Consider the following 21,331-nt stretch of genomic DNA (forward strand, 5'->3'; position numbering starts at 1 on the left):
AATGAAATAGAATACTGATGTTACCACTGAGCAATAACATTTCTAACAGGCAGTGAACAAGTACCAGATTGAGAATTTTCCAAAAGAGAAGTTTTCCTTGGAAACTGATGATTTATTAAAATGGAATTGCTTTGGAAATACTATTTTCTTTTGATGAGCTTCCATTGAAACCTGCATAGTTACATGGCTGGGTGGCCTTATGGGAAGCTGGGAAGCTTGGCCACTCCGTGTGGCAGATCTTAGGTCAAATGAATAAATGAATCTGTTGCCACTCACTTTTCCTCTAAAAATCTGCACTGGGAAACTCCTGACAGCCCCCTCCCCACCCACCCCCCACACCCACACCCTGATTCCTTCAGTCTAGGGGTTTTGTTAGCCTGACAAGATGTCAGGTATCAGCTCAGCACTGGGCTCATGAGATCCCACCACCCATTCATGAAAGGCAGAATAGCTTCATTTATTAAGTTCACATTATCCTGCGAAGAGATTTTAACTTCTTAATAACCATATGCAAGATTTTTTAAACATGGCATTTCAGACTATACTGGAGCTCTGTGACCTAATTTCCTAAAAACTTAAAAATTGCAGAGGAGTGAAAATGCAGTTTTCTAGACAGTTCTTGAGCATTCAAACGAGAAAACCTCTTGGCTACTACCTAAATTTCAACACCTGACAAAGTCTAGGAAAGCCTTTGGACAGATTTCTATGGGTTTCAGTGGATTCTGCCTCTAGCAGACATATCAGATGTCTCTTTAGGAAAGGCAATATAATATATTCTTACTTGTCCTTAGAAAGGAATAGAAATACTGTGTGCATTAAAGTAGAATACAGAGAACTGCTTATTTAGCTATAAGGCGGTGCTCATCTAAAGTTAGGGGTAAGCTTTTAGCCAATAAAATACACAGAGGTACAAAGTAAAGCAATATGGCTAGTGTTCATGCCATAAATCTGGTCTAGTCTAGACAACCACAATTCACATATTTATCATATTTTCACTTTATTTTCATGGCCTTAAAACTCATGAGGATGTTCTTTCCACCTAACTTTAAACACGTAAAAAGATGTCTAGAACTGAAGTAGCCATTCTAGCATTTCTTAACACAGTCAACGAAAGGAAACTAGCACATCCAGTGCGTAATCCATCTTACTTATTCTATACACCTAGGTTGAATATGGGTTGCCTAAAATAAGTGTCCATTTTAGAGGCTCTAAGGTATCCTGCCTAGTCTCCAGCTACTACTGCAGAAGATCTCACATCTCTTAGATGTTCTTTGTCCCATCTGTCGGCCAGTAGTACCTTTGTACCTTGAGGTGTCTCAAATTGCACTTTGCTTATTTGCCTGGGGAACTGATGCTTAGTCCTGCACTGGGATGAGATGTGTCACACCTCAACAGTGTCCACTCTTTGCATTAACTGGCTTTGAAGGCAACTTATGGAGAACAGTTCAAGCATAGGTATGTACATTGAACACACCTGCCTTTGGCAAAATGAATCCCACCCTGAATAGCTTACATTAATTTTTCATATAGTATTCTAAGTAATGCAAACATCAGATTTTAATGAATGACAAGATAAAACTTATTACTAGCATTCTCCAGTGGCAAATAAAAAAACCCTCCAGTGATGTAAAGTATGATGTTTCACTGTTATGTTGAATGCTTATAAGAAATGCAGCTAATAGCATTGGGTTTTTTTTTAATTGCGATTGGAATAAATATATTTGTGAAATATTTTTATATAGTTATATATATATACAGATAAAGTTACTGGGTTTGAGACAGCGTGGAGATCATTTATTTTTAGCCTTTATTATTTTTTAGACTTACTTTATTTTTCGACTTATTAAAAGGTGAGCTTTACACATTTTTATTTAATAGTGTTGAACATGTCACCCACAAATTGTTTGAAAAACACACAAAAAAATGGAAGGAATTTTAGTTGCAAATTTAGATGCAGATTTTAATGTTATTTGCTTTTCAATGACTTATTAAGTATCCCTTAGAAACACATTCCTGCACCATTAAAGGACACATTCTGACTTTATATGATTTTATGCCATTAGGACAAATTTACATCTGTATTCTGGTTTCTTTATTAAATATATCCATCCTGTTTTTCTCAAAAATGGGCTTAAAATGAATACTATTTTCAATAGTTAAAGGTACTTTGGGGTGTATTTCAGAAGGCAACTGAGGGTCATGGGTATTTTCTTGCTCAGATTATCTGAAAAATCTGGATACACTGCCAATAAAAATGATAATATAGGGACAATACAATACTACACAGTTCAGCGGATGAACAAGAGCCAAAGGTCACTTGAAATACTAATGGGAAAACAGACTCAAGTCTTCTGAGACTCAGTCTACGGTTCACTATGAAACAATGTTTCCTTTTTAATTAACTTTTTTTTTTTTTTCCATATAGGTATGGTTTTGGTTGTTTTTTCCAAGCTGTGAATTCTTCCTTATTTTTTTGCATCTATCATGTAGGAACTTTTTATAATTACCATATGATGGGACCCAAAGGAGAAAAAAATCAAATCTACCTGAGTCCCTTTATTTTTCAGGTACAAGTACTGTTATCCTTATTCCATAATAAAATACGGTGTGCTTATGAAAACACATATAGGAAGAGTGATATGTACAAACCCAAATGTTCTCTGGCAATGGCCATCAGCCCAGAGTTTGCAACTAAATATGGGTAGTCAGCTGGATATGAGTGTAAACCAACTCCTTTAAGGAAAAGAGGTAGAAAGAGTACTTGGCAGTGTGACAGGCCAAATTCTCTTCTGATTGAAAGGAACCTGACTCCACTGAATAACAAGGACCTATATTAATGCATTTTAACATGTTATGCCCTTTAAGAGGCCTTGCTACTTTACTCTGTTACAGTTTTCCATAGGTTACCCTGAGAAAAAGTTTATCTCCCATGTGACGGGAATTTGCAGTCAAATCATTGACTTTAATTCAGCTTGGGTACTTTGACTATCTTGTCACTGAACATAACACTGCCTCTAGTGCCTACATCTGCTACCACCTTCTCATTCCTGTAATTCATGGGATGCTGTGAAATGATTACACTACAGAAAACCTTTAGCAGGTGGCTTTGACTCAGCCTAATTGGAATGACTTCAAACACATTAAAGTTTACCTGAAAAAGACCATTTTTATTGAAGAAAGTAAACTGAGCCCTTGATATAACTTCAAACTCGTCTTGACTTAAATTCTTCAGTAAACTTGGTGGCAGAACAACAGAAGCGAAGGCATTTGTCTGATCCTTGTCAAAATCTATCTGTTAAATAAAAACAACAGAAGAGCATGTTCAAACAAAACCCAAACCATCCATTGTCCACAACTGGGTTCACACCCTTACGCAAAGATATGTAAACATGGGACTAGAACCAATCAACACTACTATGACCTGTATGTATGTAAGAGTTAATGCAATAAATAAATTTTAAAAAGGCTTAGGAGGCTTTCCCACCATTCCAGCATGAGATCAGCCTTCTGCTACAAAAAGGTATTAGATAAAATCAAAACACTCCTCCGTTACTATAATAATGATTTGGAAATAATGAGATGATAATATAACAGTAATAATAATTTTCAGTGACCTTCAAGGTACTTCTCATCATACCAAACATTGCTGAGAACTGAAAAATATGCTGTGAATCTTTCTTTCTTAAGTTGTATTATTTGGCTTGATCTGCACATCTGAATTAATTCTCCTATGAGCCTTTCTAGTTTCTCTGTTACAGAAGGGAGATTTTAAAACAATGATTAGTGTCACCTCTCTATCATTCCGTGTAGCACAAAAAAGTCACTTTCTGCCATCAATATAAGTTTAATCTGTACTGGTAATGTGTCAGACAGCTGAAAGCCCTCTATGGCACAGGGATATAACAAGTGAGCAGGAAAGAAACAAGGATGCAAGCTTGCATTTCATTAGCTACAAGAGAGCTCTCCCACCGTAGCATACTCAAGGTGTGCCACCCTACCCATCAAAGGAAGGGGAGCAAGCCATCTCACAGTGGCTCTATAGTAAAAGTGTTTAAGAATGTTATTGCAAGGTAAGGAAACTCACACTCCTGACTTCTCCAGAGGCAACTTGGTCATGTATTTATGCCTCTCATGATCAATCATATAATTCTAAAAGCACCATTAGCTAATAGAAAGTTAAAAGCCATAGGCTACTGATAGATTTATTTAAGTTCCACTGATTTACTGTGAGTAACAGGCATCCTTGGAAATTAGTAAGAAGTGGTTCATAGGTGTCTCCTGACAGTGCTAAATGCAGTTGAATAAAAGGTTTTCAAAGAATAATTCTGTCACGTTAAACAGGAAGTGTGTGTGTGATAAAGTTGTGCCATTAGGTATTGTCTGCAAATAGAGTGGAAGAGGCTTCTATAAAGAAGTATGGATATATTACAGGAATAATTTGATAATATGAATCACCAAAAGCTAACTTAGTCAAAGCTTTGGCAAGAAACATAAAGACACAGTGGACTGAAATAGAATCTTTCCAAATTGCCATGGATACATTTGCTTGATATCTACTTTAAGAAAAAAAAATGAAATAAAATCTGGAAACATTCTGACATACAGCTTGAAGAGTTTAATGCTCTCTGATGAGCCTGGGATAGATCATCACATCACTGTTGAAAAACTTGGGCTTCAAAAAGGGAATCTCCCTCCAGCAGGGATAGCAAGTATCTTTCCTGATAGGCATGGAAAATATAAATTGTGACCACAGCTGCTGCAGATTTTTCTGGTAGGAAGGATGCTAGGAATTCTCAATCAGCTGTTGGAAATGTGGAAGTCTGAGAACAACTTCATGTTCCAATAGGAACATTATAAATAATTTGACGGAGTTTGGATTTTATGATTATTTAGACAGTGCTATAATAAATGATTCCAGGGCAAGAAAATTCCTGGATGTCCTCAAGCCACAGATGGTAATTCTTTTATACATGCAAACAGCCCAAACCTGGCTTCAGAATTTTTCCTTTCCTCTTTCCATAAATACAGGATGAAATCTGGAGGAGAAATGTTCCTTTGATAACAAAGAACAATCAGCTATTGAGCTTCATTAATAGGAAACCTGAACAAAACTATATGTACAATTACCAAAAACTTCTAATAAAATTGATTGTAAGAAATCTTAGCCAAAATGTTCATGAATATAAGTATGTGAAAACTCTATTACATTAAACCCATTTCTGTCTATTTAAACCAGCATTTGAGTTTTGATCCAAAGTCTATATACACAGCATGTAAAAGCCCTACATCCTATTATATTACTACTACTTTCCCAGCACTGTCTTCATTACTGTTTTTGATTTTTACAGGATATAGTATTTTATAAAATAATCAGTCTTTTATTAGGATACTTGTCATGCTGCTTTGCAGTGGAAATTAATTTGGTTGCATAAGATGCTTGTAGTCTGGTGAATAGTCTTACACTGTTTTTATAATACCACATTTTGTTTCAATTCAGTTTTGGTTCCTCTGGCCCAAATGCTAGCAGATTATTTTTATTTTCCTGTTTAATATTTTCTGTGTGTTTTCCCAAGTAAGCCTCAGTGTATTTGAATGGTTAGACTCCCAGGAAACGGAGATTACATTACCTTTGTCATAGGCTTCTTATATAACTGTGAAAAATTACATTGCACTACATTTTAAAAAGCATTTAGGTACCAGGAGATGCAGACAAGTATACAATGAAATTTAAAAAGACTTGGCACCTCATTGCTACTGATTTCAACAGAACCTTTGGAAAATCCCAATAGGTATTCATGTGCACCTCAAATATTATTTCATAGCTTTTAGACGTCTGATCTTTTCTATTTGCGGGAAAAAATATAATTTCTATTTGTGGAAAAAAAAATTAAATTTTTGAGTTGATGACAAGTATCCTAACTATAGCAGCCTGTCTAGATACTGTAGCACTGGAGACCATTCTGCATTTTGAGTGATCTGTGTTTCTTTTATTTTTCATATCTAGGCTGGTCAAACTCCACGTGAATGTCTTGAACTGCCTCAGACATCCCAAATGGCACAAGCCTGTCAACCTACATGTGAATAATTGGACCAGCCTTCAGACTCCATTAGTAGGTGTTTAAACTGTACTGGAAGGTTGAAGATCTATCTGTAGAAATCTACATGTACATACCTATATTTAGGTGTCTTATTCTATAGCTGAAATGCATCAATGGAATTGTTAGCTAGTGTACAATGGGTAATACAGCAGACTGTTAAAGATTATTTTCCCTTTTCATTAGTAAAAGAAAACCTAAAAAGTATGAAGTCTGTTCTGGATTTGTAAGAAAATTACTTTTCATCCATACGGAACATGTGAGCTTATCTCGGTTTCCTGTCACTCAAGGAAATACTACATTAATCTGTTTGGATGATTGCAGGAAAAAGGAAATAGAAAGTAGGGGGAGACCTGTGAGTTATAAGTGGGTTTATAGGAACCACAGTAAACGTGCTTGGAACAACAGGCCCATTTCACATTTAAATACAACTGCTTGTTCCGTACCTGGAAATCAGATGCATTATTCTGTGGACTGACACTGAAAGAACCACCTTTGAATGAAGTTGAGTTTATAGAAGACACTCCAAGAGCAAGGTTTCGTGTTGAAATACTCATGGATGGTCCAGTGAACTGGATCTTTAAAGCCAAGGCATCGATAGTTTTTAAAGCTCTGAAAATAAAAATAAAGTTATTCTAAAAACTGAATACAGAAAAAAAACCCCACTATGCTCTATATGTTCTTCATGTTTCAGATGATCCTTTTATTATTGACTGTCTCTATCACCCATCTATGTATTCACAAGGAGACTGTCAGGCTGTAAATTTACACGTCTCTGTTGAAAACAAACACTTTTGATTGACAGAAACTATCTGACTACATATCACTGGTCCTGAAATAATTTTCCAACAATATTTAGATCTATGCTATGTCATGTATCAGGAGATTTCTTTTCCACCCAAATACTTTATTTTTGTCAAGCACATTAATTTTAGTACAAGAAGAAATATTTGTATATCTAATTTGGAAAATTCTTTCTAGTGGAAATCAGAAAAGTTTGATTTTTGTACTGCAATTGTTTGTCTATATATGGAAGAATGAATCCTTCCAACCTTACATGTTGCTTTCAAAAACTTGTCTCAAATGCAGAAATACTTACTCTGAAGATGATGCTGCCAATACACTGTCTGAACTGGTTAGAATATTGGAAAAAATTGTCACCACGGTAGAACCCAGAGATTCATCAATTTCTTCATCATTCACAATTTTTTTGAGCTTCTGCACAACATCATTTACTTTGTCTGAGGTTAGCTGCTGCCCTTCACCAGTGAGATTCAGAAGCTGATTGGCTATGTCAGCTGCATTTTCTGTAAGTGAACACGTACAATGGAATAAAAAGAGAAAATAATGCATATCAGTCCTGAAGTAATTCAGAAACACAAATTTTTATACTTACTGTTGAAAATTAGAGCATGGTCTGTGGTACTTGTAATGAACATAGGATTTTATCATTTTATCAAATTTATAATTTCATGAAAAAGTGTATAGAACCTGCTGATTATTACATACTGTCCGCATTGGCTGTGTCCTTCTCCTTAATTTGATTTGAGTTTGTACATCAGAACTATTATTGAAAGGACTGACTGAAAGAAAAACAGGGGAAGTAAGGAATAAGAAGCGTATTTTCTCTCCTTTTTTCTCCTTATGCTATCCTTTCTTTTTCACTGGGAAAAAGTTTCAGTCTTGAAGTGAAACAAATGCATCCAAAGTCACTCTTACTGAAAAAGTATTAATTCTTTTAAGCTTTGGTGAGAAAGTCTGACCTGATTGCAAGTATTTCAGTTCCTTCAGAGGATTGCAGTCTTACTCAGAGGGTTGGCAAGCACAACACCTAAGCAAATTTCATGAGAAGAATCTTCCTGGTAAGGAAAGCTTGAGTATGTGTCTAACATGAAAACATTAGCGTAAATCACGTATTGAACTGTTAAGTTTGATGGGGTACCTGGATAGAAAACTAATAAAACCATTAGTATTTTACAATATCAAAATGTTTGAGATTTATTGGAATTTACAAATAAGATTTTGATATATCACTCTTCTTTAGTCTGCAACTGGCTCTGTTCTTTTAATGTTCTGTTTTATAATACAGCTTTTACTACATTTACTGTAGAATGTCCATTTTACATGAAATGATGTTTTCATATACCCTGACTGCAAGTTCTCAATTACTAAGGTAGCCAGTCTCCCTAGGACACCCCTATTAGTGGAGAAAGAAAAAGAAGCTTCTCCAAGAAAGTAATTCAGAACAGGAGCTTGCTGCAGGGGCTCTGAAAAGAGAGTATCATTCTCTTCACTAGCTCTGGAACTAAAAAAAAGGGCCATAAAATTGTTGTCTGTTCATTTTACTCCTCCTTTAAGGCCAGAATGACATCAAGGGGTATTTTGCAAACTGAGAATAAATCTGAAAATGTCTGATCATAAGCCCAGTGAAGAGAGTGGGAGTCCTTCCACTGTCACCTATAGGCATTGGAAACATTTTAAAATTTGTCTAAATATGAATGCCAAATTGAGGCAAACTACTACCTGCCTCTATTTTTGCTTAAATTGCATTTAATGTCATTAATCAGTATCCAGAGATTTTCATGGGTGGACTGAACTGGGCCTGGTGCACTTCCCAGAGTTTATTTTGCACTGATTTTTTAGAAAGATTTTAAACAACTTAGCATAAAGAAGGAAGTTATTCTTCCTTAATGTAACTTTCTTTTAGTAAGCAGTAACCAAAGACTACAAAACTATTCCTTTAGCCAAAGACCAACATCAATATACTCACCTGTGCAATTTCTAAGATCAGGCTGGCCCCAGTATGATGTGTAATTCTGCAGACCCAAATAGCTAAAGAGGAAAAATGACAAAATTTGTATGAAATAAAATAGTAAAAATATGTTAATGTTTCACAATTCTTTTGTAGGTGTCACAGTGGACCACTCTTCTCAATTCACAATTTTCCTAGCAATATGACCCCTAGTGACATTAAATATATATGCTTGACAGCAGAAATATGTGATCAATTAAGTGACAGTGCTGAGAGAAACACTTGTTCTTTTGGACAAATTCCCAGCTGATTCCTGTACTGATTTAATTAACTGCATCAGCAGAAATTTTGGCCTTTTATTTTGGGAAAGACACAAATTTTAACACAAATTATGCTCCTATTATGGCCTAATCAGATGATGTTTCTATGATTTCCCTTTGATATAAATGGCTTTGATCAAGTCAATAGCAAGCTGTAATATCTCCCAGAAGAGCATGCACAGGAGCTATGTGGAGATAGAAACTTATGCGACCCATGAAAACTTGGGCAGGTCAGCATCAGATCCAGGTGCTGGTGAGGGGCAGATAAAAAGTTCGTTTTGTTTTTTTTTCAAAATGCTTCTTTTAGAAAGCCTTATCATAGCAAAATACCCAGATACAGCTCCAAAATTTAACACATTTTTCCCTTAGTTTTCTTTATAGATAATAATCTTATCATAGCATGGCAAAGGCAGGATGGAGAATGGGAAAAAGTTATTCTTTCACTCAGCACATGACAGAATAAAGTTATTCCTCAGTTGATCACCTTTATTATAACAGCACACTAGCAGATAACCTTCTACTGTAGGATGCATAGGACTAGAAAAGATCATTGGAAGAGCTTCCTCTTCTTTCAAAACACATCCCATCTGTACTCCATATTGGCAAAAGCTAGTAAAGGCAGAAGCAAGGAAAGCATATCACAGTGCAGAACACAGTATTTTTTTTTTTATGAGAAGTGCTGTAAACAGATGATGGTATTGTGTAGACCACAAATGAACAATAAAGATAAGCAATACTGGGGCAGAAGAGGCCAGAAGTCTTAATTTAATGATTCTGAGGCTCTGACATAAAAACAATTTGACTTCTGCACTACTCTACAACAAAAGCTGGTCAATCAGAATCCAGCAGTTCTTGTACAAGATTAAGAGGCTGAGGAAGTGAGTTAAATATAATGCTGGTTGCTTTCCTGTTTGGCACAGAACCTCAAAGCTGATTCATATCCATGTTGCCATATTGTTTTCAAAAAGTAAAAAGATCTGATCTTCTCAGAACATGTTCCAGATGCAATGTGGGTGGATAAGGCTACTATATTGCATTTAATGGTGATCATCCTAAATATTGAAGAAATTACTTAATATTGCATCATCATAGCGTTCAGGGCATGCAAAGGAGATCAAAGCCATATTGTTTTGGTCATATATCAATGAAAGTAATAATTTTACCATTTTACAAATGGGAAATAGAGATACAGTGTCTAAAAGCCTACACTAGGGAAAATTTAGCCTAAACCTTAAAAACACATGTTCAGATCTTAAAGTGTAAGATTATCCCCACCTTCAGTTATAACTGACTAGCAACAAAATACTTGTTTCACAGAATTTCTTTTACTTTCCCTTAGTCAGATGAGAGGTTCTGCATTAAACCAAATACACATCTCATCTTCACAGAGTTTTGTTGATAATTTCTTATGCAAGTCAGATAGTAGTAGTGGAGTGGGAGAAAATGTGAAAATGTAACACAGACATGCAACATAAACTTCAGGACTTGAAGAAAGTAGTTTTGTTCCATAAGAAGGTGTTATTTTTATAGTAACTTTTAACATGTATTCATTGTAGACCTCAATACGCCCTACAGAAGGAGTGTATGAGCCTGTTTTTCTTACCAATTAATTACATACTCTTACTGCACACAAATAATCTTCCACAGTATAAAAACCATCTTCCAGAAATCATTTTTAGCTATCTGAACACCTACCAGGTTCTTGATGCGGTCTGAACTGAGCTCCCATGGCATAATGTGAAGTTGGTCACAGTCGGTCTGGTATCTGGCCAAAAATAATTTGGAGGGTTTTCTTCAGCTAAACATTTTTCTGTAAAAATAAAAGTATGTCAGTGTTAATGGCAAATTTCTTCATCTAATCATCTCCCATTTCTTGTCTTCAGCTCATCAACCAGTCTACAGCAGAAAGCTGTCTTCAAATGAAATGCTTGGTTATCTAGAGTAGTGGCAATGGAGGCGTGCACAACAAGGTCAATCTATACTGCTCTTCTCAAGGGAAAGGATTGAACTGCATGCTGCATCCATTTGCAGTCCACCAGCCCCTACCTCCTCTCTCCCAAGGGAAGGGCAACCTCTGACTGGAAGGAGTTGAATGGGAAAAGATGACTGCTAAAAGGAGACTGATTAAGGGCAGCAGCTGGCAAAAGCACAGACCACAGGGTTGAGAAGTGGCTATGAGGGGCCTTGGAGGTCCAAAATGTCTCATTATGGCTCTGGCTGTAAATCATACATCTTTATCCTCAAACTACCAGAGGTGCCATCAGGAACTGTTCCAGCCTCTTTGAACCAGATAGGGAAACACTGACTAAAGCAATCTGAACAACTGTGTTTGTGTTAAAAGGTACCTGGAGTACAGCTCTCTGAGATTAGTGGAACAATGAGGCTTAAAGGGACAATTAAAAATCAGTCATACCTTCTGGAAATGTGGGATCATTTTAACATAGAAGATGCTTATTTTTGGACAAGCAAACAAAAGCTGTTGTAACAAAGCTGAAAACTACTTACCCACTGGATCAACGTCCACGGTATGAAGCTTATATCCTCCTTCCATGGTCCCATTATTATTTATGAGCTTCTGTCGGATGTCCTCCTCTTCTAAATTGATGTTGTTGGTAGCATTATAAACCAGAAGAGCCAAAACCGAAAAACTGCAAGGAAAATTATCCGAGTGTTTGAGTCAGAACAGTAGAGATTAAATGTGAGGACATAAGAATATCTGTCAGACTCTGGTTTTCTGAATATAGAACAGTGTCACCAAGACAATGTTGCTCATTATCTGTAAATTATTATTTTTGTATATATAGGGTCATAAGAAGAAAGTATGACTGCGAAGTTTCATCCTCTAGTTACCATTAAGGAAGAAACTCATCAAAAGAGCTAAGAAATGTTTTCAGAAGATTTAGATTCTTATATTAAAGGATATTAAAAGTTGAAAGCATAAAGTTGTGAGTTGTGAGCTCTAAATAGGCCCTAATCAAATCTAAAACTCTGGTAGCTGATGGCTTAGGAGTTTAAGAGCTGATTCATCCCACCTTACAAAACTTGTCAGAAGTCATCCTCCAGAGGGTCTGTCTCCACTGACCACAGAGGAAGAGTGAAAGACTAACGAAGAACAGATGCCTAACATATAAATGTCTAAATTTTGATGGAGTGAAAAACACCCTGACACACTTCTGAAACTTTTAGTCCTAATTAGGAAAGTCTAGTTGCTCAGATGAGTAATTCCAATTTGAGCAGTAATAGCTGTTTTGTACTGTAGCCCACTGCTACTTTCTTGGGCATAAGAAGTAGTTCAAAGTGCCCAAGTCTCTTTCCTGTGAGAGAAATATAACAGTCCCCACCCTTGTCCAAAAACATAGCTTTTCTGGAAGGGAAATAATGAACAGAAAAGCAGTTTAAGCAGGACACAGGAAAGAAACCCAGAGTGGAAGGCTCAGAAATTTCCTCCTGGGACACAGAAAACACATGTTGGAGAAGAGACTGTGTTGGTACCCAAGAGCATTGCTTGGCTCTGGCTAGTAGGAGGTGACGCCACTGAAGCATGGAACATTGGATCTCCATGGGAGCCAAAATGTGGAAAAAAGGAAAAAGCAAGCCTGCTTTGGGCTCTCTTCATCTTAGCCTTGCCCTCGGATACCCATTAGCCTGAATAAAGACAGACCTTCGCAGTGTGTGAGCAGTTCCTGGCAGCCTGGGAAGTGGCAGCACTGCCAGCACACCTACAGTGAGCAGGGAACACACCAAACAGAGCTGCTTTCACAGGCAGCCCCCAGTGCAAGAATGCAGCAGTGAGGTAAAGGGTCTTGTGGTCTACTTGAAGAAGAGTAGGAGAAAAACTCCATAGGGGTGTTGTATGGAAAAGGGCTAGTAGGCTTTTCAGGTGCCCCTTCCTAGACAGACCAGGACTTCATTACCAAAAATCTTCTAGAAAGACATCCCCATGATGACAGCTCTGCGCTGCATTTTCCAGAGGTGCCTGGTTTGGTACGGTATAAAACTACATCTTAGTGTACAGATGTTGCTCTTAGATGGCAGTTTTAATCCTCTTTCTCTCAGACATCATTCTGAAAACTGAACAACTCCAACCAATAATTCTGAAGTACTCTCATTAGTGGAATGGCATTAAAAGAACTGGCATTAGAAAACAACCCCTCAGTCTAGGAAAAAAATTAAAAAAAAAAAAAGAAAAGAAAAGCCCAAACCTCACTAAGATATCATGAATTTGAACTAAATACTCTAACATTTCACTGTTTCAGATGTAAAGAAATAAGTAAATAAATATACCTCGTCCCTGGATAATTTTTTTTTATTGTATGTTTTGTTGAACATAAGTACACTTATTTTTTTTATTGCTGTAACTGCTGTTTTGCTGGTAACATGTTGCTGAAAAAGAAGATAAAAATATGACTACCTGCTGACTTGGCTTGTTTTTTCCCCAGTAGATGTATTTTAGCAGGGAAATTCTGGCTATCCCTGGCCAGGTTGCACCTGCCCTGCTCCCTGAGATACTGCATTCCTCCTAACATTCCTTTGGTCTACATGGAGTGTTTAACATATGGCAATAGCCTCAGTAGGGTGGATATGCATTAGCAGGCTTTTGCTGTATACCTCGGATATATTACGAGGCACAAGTTTATTATGGCATTTATTTTTAGCAGAAGCATGGAAATTGCCTACGGGATTGACAATTCCTTCAGCCCTCCAGTACTTCAGCCCCAGAGTCTCCTGGCACTTAACCATCTTTCCTAAAAGATTCTGGCTTCAATCATCTATTCCCTTTACTTCAGAAGAGGAAAACTTAATATACTAATGCCACTCCCTACCTCAGCACTTGGCTGCAGAACAGAAGTCATAAGTGAACAGTCACCGCTACTGCTATGCTGCCTACTGCAGGACTCCCAATTAACCACAGTGATATTTAGTACCCATAACTGTGTGTAGATTGAGGTAGAAGGGTGAGGTAGAACTGCTTAGATGAGGTAGAACTAATTACAGTTACCTTGAAAAATTATACAGAAAAGTATTGATTATGAAGCACTGATAAAAATAATCTGTTAAACCACTTTGTTATTTATTTTCTGAGAAACTCTTAAAGCATAAGTCACGTATAAGAGCCTGTTCCATATTATGATGAAAACAATGTCTATAAACTTTTCAGAATGACTCATGCCAGCTTCCCAAAGTAAATAAATACCTTTTAACTTGACAGCTGATGCAATATGAAGCTAAGTGCTTCCTTCTACTTTTGTCAAACTCAGATCCAAGAAGAAAAACATTTTAACGGTGAAGAACAAAATTCTTGATTTGGGAAACAGCAGGCCAACACTCAAATAAATGGCAACAATGCCTTGCTCTGTCGGTGTCACCAGATCTGCTACACTGAACCTTATATCTTTTATTGTGTGCCATATATAAGTAGACAGATTCTCAGAGCAGTAATCAATTACAAATTACACATCACCTACAGTAACCTGTACTGATAGTATTACTGCTGTCAATATAAAAAAAAAAATGACTGTGGTGTAGGTAAACACAACGGGGATAAGTATTTATGCCTCCCTTCTGACTGAAATGGTGTCAGCTGAAGCAAGCAGGAAAGCAGGGGAAGACCGGCATCTATTCTACTTCGTTCTGGTCCGTTGAGCTAAGCTGGCTCAGAAGGAGGAGTCTGCAAAGTTGCATCCTCATCAGAGGCACAGGAGGTGGTGGTGGAGCCTGTGCTGCCATGGCACATACCACAAAGCCGGCTTTCTTCTCCAGCAGTGTGACTCACAGCTATTCCAGGACAGTGTGCCTACACACAGGCTGTGGTCTCATTGCTACACGATGCAAGGAGCCTGAAGGAAGGATTAGCAAACCATGCGAACCGTGCAGCACAGGCTGTTTCATACCTGAAGATATGTAGTTTGTAATTAACAATGCATATTTTACTTCTAGTTTCAGTTGTACTAGACAGCCTGAACTAATACTGAATTACTGTGGCTGTCAAATTGTTTAACAAATCACTATTTTCTCTCATAGTTAATGTTACTTGATTTGAGGTATATAAAGAATCATTTTTAAAGCACCTAAAGTATTCAGTGAATCTAAATTTCCACTAAAAGTCACTGGGAATTTCATTCCTAACTACTCTGGCATATTTAAAAGTTTTAAGATGTCAGCATTAAATTCTTTACCAATCTTGCTGTTATGTTGCCTTTGAAAATAAGCAGCAATGAGTAGCAGTAGCTCAAGACCGGAAGCACAAGTAGGCCCAAAGAATCACCTCTAAACATTACTAGCTTCTTCACATTAACAGGACAGATGAAAAAATAGCTTCCTATTGTTTAAGTCACTCAGTGAAGATGTAATACAGACAACAGACAAAATGTGAGAAAACACACAGAATGAGACAGAAAGAAATCTGAAAGCAGAGGGAAATTAAAAGCATTCCACAAAAGCATCTGAGTTGGGGATAAACTTTTACTTGAGGCAATTGTGGTTATGATACCACTAAAATGTGCAGAACAGAGAGCAAAAAATTAGGACTGGGCATAACAGACACTTTCAAAGTAATGCCAAGGATGAAGAGGTTCCTTTCTCAGCAGGCGATGTTATTGAAAAAACAAAATCTGAGACTTCAGGACACAAAACTAAAAATTGCAGCTACTTTTTGGACTACTAAAAATAAAAGCATTCTAAGCCTTCCTTTTAAGTTAATGGCCACTGTATCAGAACAGTGCCGCAAGCAGCATGGTCACACCTCTGTGCTTGTCCTTGTGTCTCCAGGCCTTCCTGCTTACAGAGCTGGTGTGGGAATACAAACAACCATGGCTTTTCGACAGAAAGCACTTACAGTACATGATGACTTTCTGTGAAGGCTATTCGTTACTAACAGAAAGGCAAAATGGAGAGGGCTGGAATCCCTCACATTTCAACAGCCAGTATTCACTGAAATGAGTTTTTGGTTACGTCTGAACTATGTTCCAAAACAACAAAGAAAACCCTTATTCCCCAATATATTATTTTCCTAAAAATGGCATCTCACAATGTCAGGCCTACACAAAATCCAGTTGAAGTCAGTGGAAGGACAAAGGAAGCAATTGGAAGCTGGATCAAGAGCAAGCAGTCTCAGCAGGAGATTAAGAAGGGATCATCCTTCAGTCAATCAGGAGGAATTCCCAAATTCTTCCATCTGTGATGATGTCTTTCTTTACAAGTCATGGACACAAGATGCCAGCAGGACACTGTGCAGACATCTCTGAATTTCTGCTTGGCTCTTTGTTGGTCGGTTTTTCAAGCAGAAGTATCACACCTCACATACACATTATGGAGCATTTTAAAATGGTGCTCAGCATTGGCCAAGGCTGTCCCTTACTGCCTTCGGTAACACTGAAGCTGAAGTCGTGGGGAGTAGGGGTGGGCCAGCTGCAAGTTGTTCCTAAAACCTCACCAGTAGAAACCGGGAAAATTTTAAAAATAGGAACAGGCATCACAGATGTGTTCATTTATAACAAGGATAGCATTATTATTTCAAAACAAATAATATGAAGTAATCTACAAAGAATGCAAAACCCTAATACTTTACTCAGTAAAGATACTTTGGACTATAAAAGCAAAACTATCCTGCTCTGATGTTGCTAACTCCTGTCTAAAACTCTTACACAATCTAATTAGCTTAAATTGTATCCAAATCCATTAAACTTTCCATTAAGCAACACAGCACCCAAGAACACAGCAAGCAGGAGCCTGAATCTGCCTCACTGACACTGGCAGCAAAACTCCCACAGACTTCAAAAAAGCAGGACTAGGCATGGGCTGCTCTGATTTCCTGCTTTCCTCTCTATTTTCATTCCTAAGAGAAGAGATTTCTAAGTTTAGTGGTCTTTACATGGATGGCTACCACTGTGGTTTTTAATTTGGTAGGGTTGTTTAACAGGGCTGACATTAATGTTGTTTCACAAAGTAGAAGCAATTGATCACAGGAAATACATCAAAATGATGACAATCAAGTAATGGAAGTTGGAGCAAGCATAATCTTACTTGTATGTTAAGTGGAGAAAAAGTTATAAATTAATTTGGGCCTGAAATCTCAACATTGCTTGCAAAATAAAAGAAGAAAGGAGAAGCAAGGGAGCTGAGCTGCTTAATGAAGACCAGTTCCCCTACCAAGACAGCCCTATATAGTCATCTGACAAGACCTAGGAACAGTAGGACCCTTCTGAGAAAAGCAACAGCAGCAGTCATAGAAAGTTCTGACAAAGCTGCAGTCATAAAAAGCAAAGAATTAATGAAAGAAACAAACACATTTATAATTTATCTATATAAAAACCACAAACCAGCTTCACTTTCAAAGGTTTGTGCAAAATAATGGGAAACAGAAACAGCTATGTCCATAACCCATTCTGAACTCCTGTCCACTTTATTTTTAACTGCTCTCCTCTCATTAAGAGATGGAAACAGTATGTCCAGAGGAAAAGATTAAAAACAGACACAAAGTCAAGTACAGCTGTGGTAAAATTCTATTAAGGTAGTTAATGATCTACGAAAGCATTAGCTTGATATACTGCTGCCATCCAGAGATTTCACAGTATTAAAGGTGCTGATAATAATATGCACTTTTGGACTTGGCACTCTGTCTGTCTCTCATCACCATGTACATAAATGCATAATAAGCACAGTGTACTTTGGATTTCTGCAGCTCATAGAACACAGCAATGAAAGTGTAACAATTCACTTCCATATTTGTATGTTGTTTTGCTCTTCTCCAGAATGCAGTACAGTTTAAAATACTTATTTGGAAAAGACCTATTTTTAATGTGCCAAAAAAAGCCAGCTTCCTACCTCCCACTTCCAGCTTCTATTCCTTCTCTGAATTATTCTCTCTAATCATTCTTCCTCCTTCACCTGCAAGAAGACTAGGTGGAGAGACCGATAACAGAAGATCCCTGATAAGGTAGCAGTGTGGTAAATAAGAGTTGAAACGAAGCAAAGCAAAGTGCATTGAAAAGGTTGGCATAGGTTGTTTTGTTGTTTGGTTGGTAATTTTAAACTGTTGTATAAAATACTAATCCAAAAGGTAAGGATAAAAGATGTGATCTGAATGATAAGAATTTGAATTCATGTAAATAGAGGGAAAACTCAAAGAGCAATTTAAAGATTTATGATTGTGCCTTAGAAATAAGAGGGCTATGATCTTGTGGAAAATTCAGTAAAGGGACATAAGGTTTAGTGAGTTAGGGTAAGGCTAATATGTTCACTTCTGTAAAAGCTAAAGTTAGAGCCATGATACTTATGGGTTAGGTTTTAATTTTTTACTGTGGAATGAAATTCTGTTCGGATAAACATGAAGGTAAATGGAATACTCAAAACCTAAGGGAAATAGTAGATTGTCTAAAACTGCAACAGAATTTTTTCTTGACTACCTAAAATGGAGAAACAAGAAAATCTTTGGACAACTATTCACAGAAATAATTTATAGGAATATTTAAGTTACCCCAACCAGATTGCTAGGTTGGGCAGAATCTTGACTTCCCCCCCCCCTTTTTTTTTTCCTTTTTTCTAAGAAAACATGAAGAGCATAACAATCCTGATTATTTGGAGAACAGTAACATTTTGAGTGACATGATTAGCATTTATACTAAATTATTCAGAATGATGACAAAATGCCATTTGGCCTTAACACAATGTGCGCTAGAGCCCATGAGAAGACTAGTTTCTCATTAGACCAGGCCTGGCTTGAAAAACTTTATGACATATTATCAACTTGTAATTTCATTGCCTCTGAAATTATGTTTGATGAGTAAATAGGAATGAGGTTGCTTCCCCATAACAGTGATACATTATTAGAAATAACTTACTGCCATATACACTTCATGTCAAAAAATGAGAAAGGGAAAAGAAAAGGAAAAGGAAAGTGGAATTACTGGAATAACTTCTCCCTCTTCACCTCCTTTTTTTATAGACCAGGAAGAAGAAACAAAGTCCAGAGGACAGGACGGTGGGAAGGTGAGATGCAAAGAAATCAGGTGTGCAGTCTAGGGGAGAACAAGATCCTGACAAGCTGGTCTGCTAGCCTCATAAAGATGCAGGGGTGGGGATAGGGAAAGCTTTACATTCCCCAGCAGTCTTGGATTGTTGGTAAGACTAAGGCATGGTCTCCAATTAAAAGGTTTTGCTGGCATAACCGTATCATTTAGAAGTGTGAAAAAAAAATCCCACCCACATCACTACACCCTACTGGAAATGTAGGTCAAGCAGCAAAATAGCCCATTCAGAGGCTGGGTTTACACTATACCAGTTAAATGGTTTTGCCAATAAAAGCTTTCTTTCTACTGTGGGTGTGTGGGAAGGAGATAGTACCTTTCATGAATCTTTTCATGTCTAGGTAAACTGTAGAAAACTGGAAGCATCAGTAACTACTTGACTACCGCTGAAATTGAAAAGCCCAGCTTTTATCATGGCAGTTAAAGTACTTCCCTTTGGGTCTTTTGCCTGCACTGCAAACAGATACATCCCACAGCCACTTGCTGTCCCTTCCTCACAGGATTAATTATGCTTTGGTTTTCTCTCCTTAATTTGGTCCTAAGATTCACTCCCTTCCCATATAACCCTCAGAATCAGCCTGCCACTTTCAAAGAAATCCCCCAAGGGCCAATTTTCAGGGGGTGTGACCGATACAACTTTCTTTGGCTGCTTTTGAGGCTGTCCCAACTCCAGTGCCTCTGAGCCCAGCAGAAGTCAGGAAATGAGAACATATGGTAAATAGTTTAACTCACACTAGTTTGGCTTTCAATTCTAGCATGATTTTTCAGTGTTTTGCATCTAGTAAGATGTCTGTTAACTCAAAGGCTCTGGTTCAAGAGAATAAATGCAGTGACAGTGGATAGATACCAGTGCACTAAAGTTTGTTGCTAAAGCAAGCTGGGTGTGCCATACTACAAATATATGCTATGTCTATTCATTTTTGTGACAGATGATACCTGAGCTCTGAAAAAATGAACTGTTAAGGTTTAAAGCTCAGTAGGTTTAAACCAAACCAAACACAATAACCAGTATTAGGTTTCTGAGCACATCCAGAGCACTCAGCTCACCAGCAGTCATATATTTACAGACTGGAGCATAGCCCAGTAATAGACAATGAATCCAATAATAGACAATAAAGTCTGCTGTAAAGCCCCTTGTAATAGCAGCCGTTGCCTCTATCAAGAAAATGTCTTTAAATATGTTACCTTTTGAGACTTCTTTTTTCTCTTACTCCCTCTTTTATGGAGCCAGGGTAGATGCTATAAAACAAATAAACATTGATTAGGGTGGGCTAATTCTCATAAGGAACATGGCATAAACATCTTCCCCCTTCAGTTACCTTATATTGACCACATATACAGTGTAATTCCAGTTCTGGAAAGTACGGTTTAGCTGAAAAACAGGAAGACATTGATCACACGAACGGTGAGATGTTAATGGGGCTCTTTGTTGCTTAAGATAGAGTTAGAATTTTACCCTTCTCCCCCTTGAGAAATTCCCTTCAGTTTTTCAAAGCAAAGAGAACATTCTCCCATTTCAGTGAGGTGATTGTTACATTAGATGTACAACTGGTAGTGAGAGATGTGGGCTTTTTTACTGACAGAAGGAAATCTCTTTAAGGTCATGACACAGTGAATAGGTGAGTACACAGGATGCTGAACTTTTTCTTTTCTCCCTCTCTTCCTCATCTTAAATTCTCAGAAACACTTCAATTAGAAAAGATTTACTGACAAAACTACAGGGTCAATTTTCACCTAAAAGTCTACAACCTTATGATCTTTATTTCAGACCTTTGCATTATGTATTCTGAGTGGACAATGGCTGCTCAGTTTTCTCCCTGGGAGACACTTTTGCATACTCTGCTAGGACCAAGAGACACCTTTCTAGATTCTTTGGTTCAGGCACCTACATACTTTGCCTGGCTACTGCGGCTAAAAGGACAACCTTGGCAGGGTTGGACGGCTGCATTTCTGGTTTGTAGATGACTGTAGGTCCTTAGCTTCTGAAAGCCAAAAGCCTCCAGGTTTATTAAAAGAAAAATAAAGAACAATTGCCATATATTTATGACATCCTATGTTCATGTTATTTAACTGGTATAAAGACTACTTACAGATTGTGTGAGAGCCACTATGTATACTGTCAGAAAGGACAGAATATCT

General features: G+C 37.4%; 1 protein-coding gene across 8 annotated transcripts in view; it reads right to left on the reverse strand.

The window, feature by feature from the left end:
• The window catches only part of ADGRG6 (adhesion G protein-coupled receptor G6), a 112,834-nt gene that overhangs the window by 25,526 nt on the left and 65,977 nt on the right, over nt 1–21,331 (reverse strand). For all 8 annotated transcript variants that reach the window (XM_055713912.1, XM_055713911.1, XM_055713918.1 and 5 more), the window contains 8 exons: nt 20,512–20,564; nt 20,378–20,431; nt 11,673–11,815; nt 10,863–10,977; nt 8,866–8,927; nt 7,195–7,402; nt 6,542–6,707; nt 3,152–3,292 (listed from right to left, as the gene is read on the reverse strand). In XM_055713912.1, coding sequence (XP_055569887.1) covers nt 3,152–3,292; nt 6,542–6,707; nt 7,195–7,402; nt 8,866–8,927; nt 10,863–10,977; nt 11,673–11,815; nt 20,378–20,431; nt 20,512–20,564 — 942 coding nt within the window. The remainder of the gene's footprint in view (nt 1–3,151; nt 3,293–6,541; nt 6,708–7,194; nt 7,403–8,865; nt 8,928–10,862; nt 10,978–11,672; nt 11,816–20,377; nt 20,432–20,511; nt 20,565–21,331) is intronic.

Source organism: Falco cherrug, chromosome 6 (genome assembly GCF_023634085.1).
Source record: "Falco cherrug isolate bFalChe1 chromosome 6, bFalChe1.pri, whole genome shotgun sequence".
In the NCBI taxonomy this organism is placed as follows: Eukaryota; Metazoa; Chordata; class Aves; order Falconiformes; family Falconidae; genus Falco; species Falco cherrug.